The sequence below is a fragment of the Ranitomeya variabilis genome, chromosome 2 (genome assembly GCF_051348905.1).
Source record: "Ranitomeya variabilis isolate aRanVar5 chromosome 2, aRanVar5.hap1, whole genome shotgun sequence".
Taxonomy (NCBI): domain Eukaryota; kingdom Metazoa; phylum Chordata; class Amphibia; order Anura; family Dendrobatidae; genus Ranitomeya; species Ranitomeya variabilis.
In genome coordinates this window covers 323617128-323619549 of record NC_135233.1, presented here as the reverse complement: position 1 = coordinate 323619549, position 2422 = coordinate 323617128, and the positions used below count along the sequence as shown (strand labels likewise).

The 2422-nt window shown below is 41.2% G+C and overlaps 1 protein-coding gene across 1 annotated transcript; it reads right to left on the bottom strand.

Moving 5' to 3' along the window:
- Positions 1 to 428: 428 nt before the first annotated feature.
- On the bottom strand, positions 429 to 2166 carry SOX3 (SRY-box transcription factor 3). The gene has a single exon (XM_077292457.1). It carries the CDS (start codon positions 2010 to 2012, stop codon positions 1089 to 1091), a length of 924 nt encoding a protein of 307 aa, XP_077148572.1. The 5' UTR covers positions 2013 to 2166; the 3' UTR covers positions 429 to 1088.
- Between the last annotated feature and the right edge of the window lie 256 nt (positions 2167 to 2422).

Here is a 2422-nt window from a genome sequence, read left to right as displayed (position 1 = left end):
CTATTCACAGTTTAATAGTCCTTTCATGTTTTTTTTCTAAAGCATAAAAAAGTGTAAATTATAACATTTAAAAAGAAATAATTATTTTATGTACAGTATATATTTTAGGAAACTTCATTGCTGTTACCAACTGTAAAGGAAAAATTAACCTGGGAACACAAATTAGTACAATTGCACAGGACCTGAATAAACCACATTTTGTATTGAAAAAATGTTTGTATCAATTTGAAAATATTTTTATATATTAATCTGGCAATAAAAATGAATAAAAATTAATGGAAAATAGTTTTGGGAGTTTGCATAATGAAAAAGAAGAACAATCTATATAATTAATGTAAAAGTAAAGCACACACACACATATATCATGCACTAAAACCAATCGTTCCAGAATTGAGCAGACGTTCATGCAGGAAAAAAAAAAACGAGTCAACTGTTATTCCTCTTTAGAAAATTTATTGATTTGTGTTTTTACTTCCAACTCAAAAGTCTGTAAAAACCGCATAAAACAAAAAAAAAGCTATTTTTTTTTCGATGATATGTTAAAAACAATTCACAGTAAAACTTCATTTAAACAGGACTCAAACTTAAAAATAATAAAAATGTACAAGTTTTTACAGAAATGAAAAAAAAATACATCTTACTATAAATAAAAGTTAAAAAGCAAAAAAAAAAAAAAAAGATCTTGCGTTTGCGACCCGCACAGTTTTTGTTTTGTAAAGTCTAAAAGTTAATAGTAAAATCTACAGTTTTGGATAAAACTCAAGGAAATCTTGAGCGCCTCAAGAAAAAACGTGTAAACATTGGATTATGGTTAATAGTCCCAATTAAAGTTTTCTAGAACTCAAGGTACAAAGATCCTTATTAAGAAAAAAAAAAAGAAGATAACCTCATATTTCGGAGTTACCCCCAGTACTCAGCATGTTGTGCTCTATAGGGAAAGTTTCTGCAAACTTTGTACACAACAACAACAAAAAAAAAAGAATGAAAAAATAAAATAAAAACAAACCACCCTTTTGATTCCTTGTCCTCAAGTTTTCTGCATTCTGGAGATGCTTCTCAGGCAAGCAAAGTGTCTTTAGAAGGAGCAGTTAAATGTGCGTTAGTGGTACAGTGCCATTGACCCCAGTCCCTGCATTTTGGTAATGCTGATGGACACTGTGTAGTCTGCTGTTCTGGAGGGAAGATGGGTCACTTGCATCTCCTCCTGGAGGAAGGTACATGCTGATCATATCTCTCAGGTCTCCTAAGCAAGCTCTTTGAGTGTGAGAAGTGATTGCAGGTGGTGGAGAACTTGGTTCCGACTTGACAACCGAACCCATGGATCCCAGGCTCATGACAGTGGAGGTTTGCTGGTTGTAGGCTGCTGGTGACATGCTGTAGGTAGAAGCTGCATTCATGTAGGTCTGGGCAGAAGACATCATAGGGCTGTACTGAAGACCAGTCATGTCATACCTGTGCATCTGCTGGATCTGAGGGCTGTTCATGCCAGGATGCTGAGTGTACCCAATCTGGTCCTGCATCAAGCTGTAAGCCCCATTAGTCCAACCATTCATGTGGGCATAAGTGTCTATCCTCTGGCCAACTCCAACCGAGCTGGCTACTGGACTTACACCCGGAGCCAAGAGGTTGCCAGGCAGAGAATACTTGTCCTTTTTCAGGAGGGTCTTGGTCTTCCTCCTGGGTCTGTACTTGTAATCCGGGTATTCCTTCATGTGGACAGCTCTCAGCCTCTTGGCCTCATCTATGAAGGGTCTTTTCTCGGGGTCGCTCAGGAGCTTCCAGTCTGCCCCCAGCCGCTTGCTAATTTCAGAGTTGTGCATCTTTGGATTCTCTTGAGCCATCTTTCTCCTTTGGCCTCTGGACCACACCATGAAGGCGTTCATGGGTCGCTTGACTCGGTCCTGGTCTGGAGTGGTCGCATTGCCTTTGCCCCCTGGAGTCACAGGTCCTCCGGGCTGTGCATTGGTCTGCTGCACAGGGCTCTTGAGGTCTGGATCCAGCATGCTATACATTGGGAGCCGGAGGTGAGCTGGGGATCGCAGGAGAAACCCAAAGGAGGAGGCAAGAAGAAGCAGAAGCAGAAGCAGAAGAAGAAGAAGGCTGCGGTGTCTCCACGGGACGGTCTGATCGCAGGACACAAACTTCCCCAGATAACAAGTGCGGAGTTTCTGACTGACTGCATTTTAATCACATCCTGCCAGCCAATCAGGTGAGAGCCCCACAGCCCAACCCCCACTCTCAAATTTCAGAGTCGTGTTAACCCTTTCCTGGCTTCCACTGAGTCGCACAGCTCATCCCGATCAGGTCCCCCCACCCCCCACTCCTCCACACTAGAAATAGTTAATCTGCAATTATTCTAAATCAAGTTATGAAATTATTACTGTCACACTTATATCTCAGTGGGTTCTGTGGAACTTCTGCA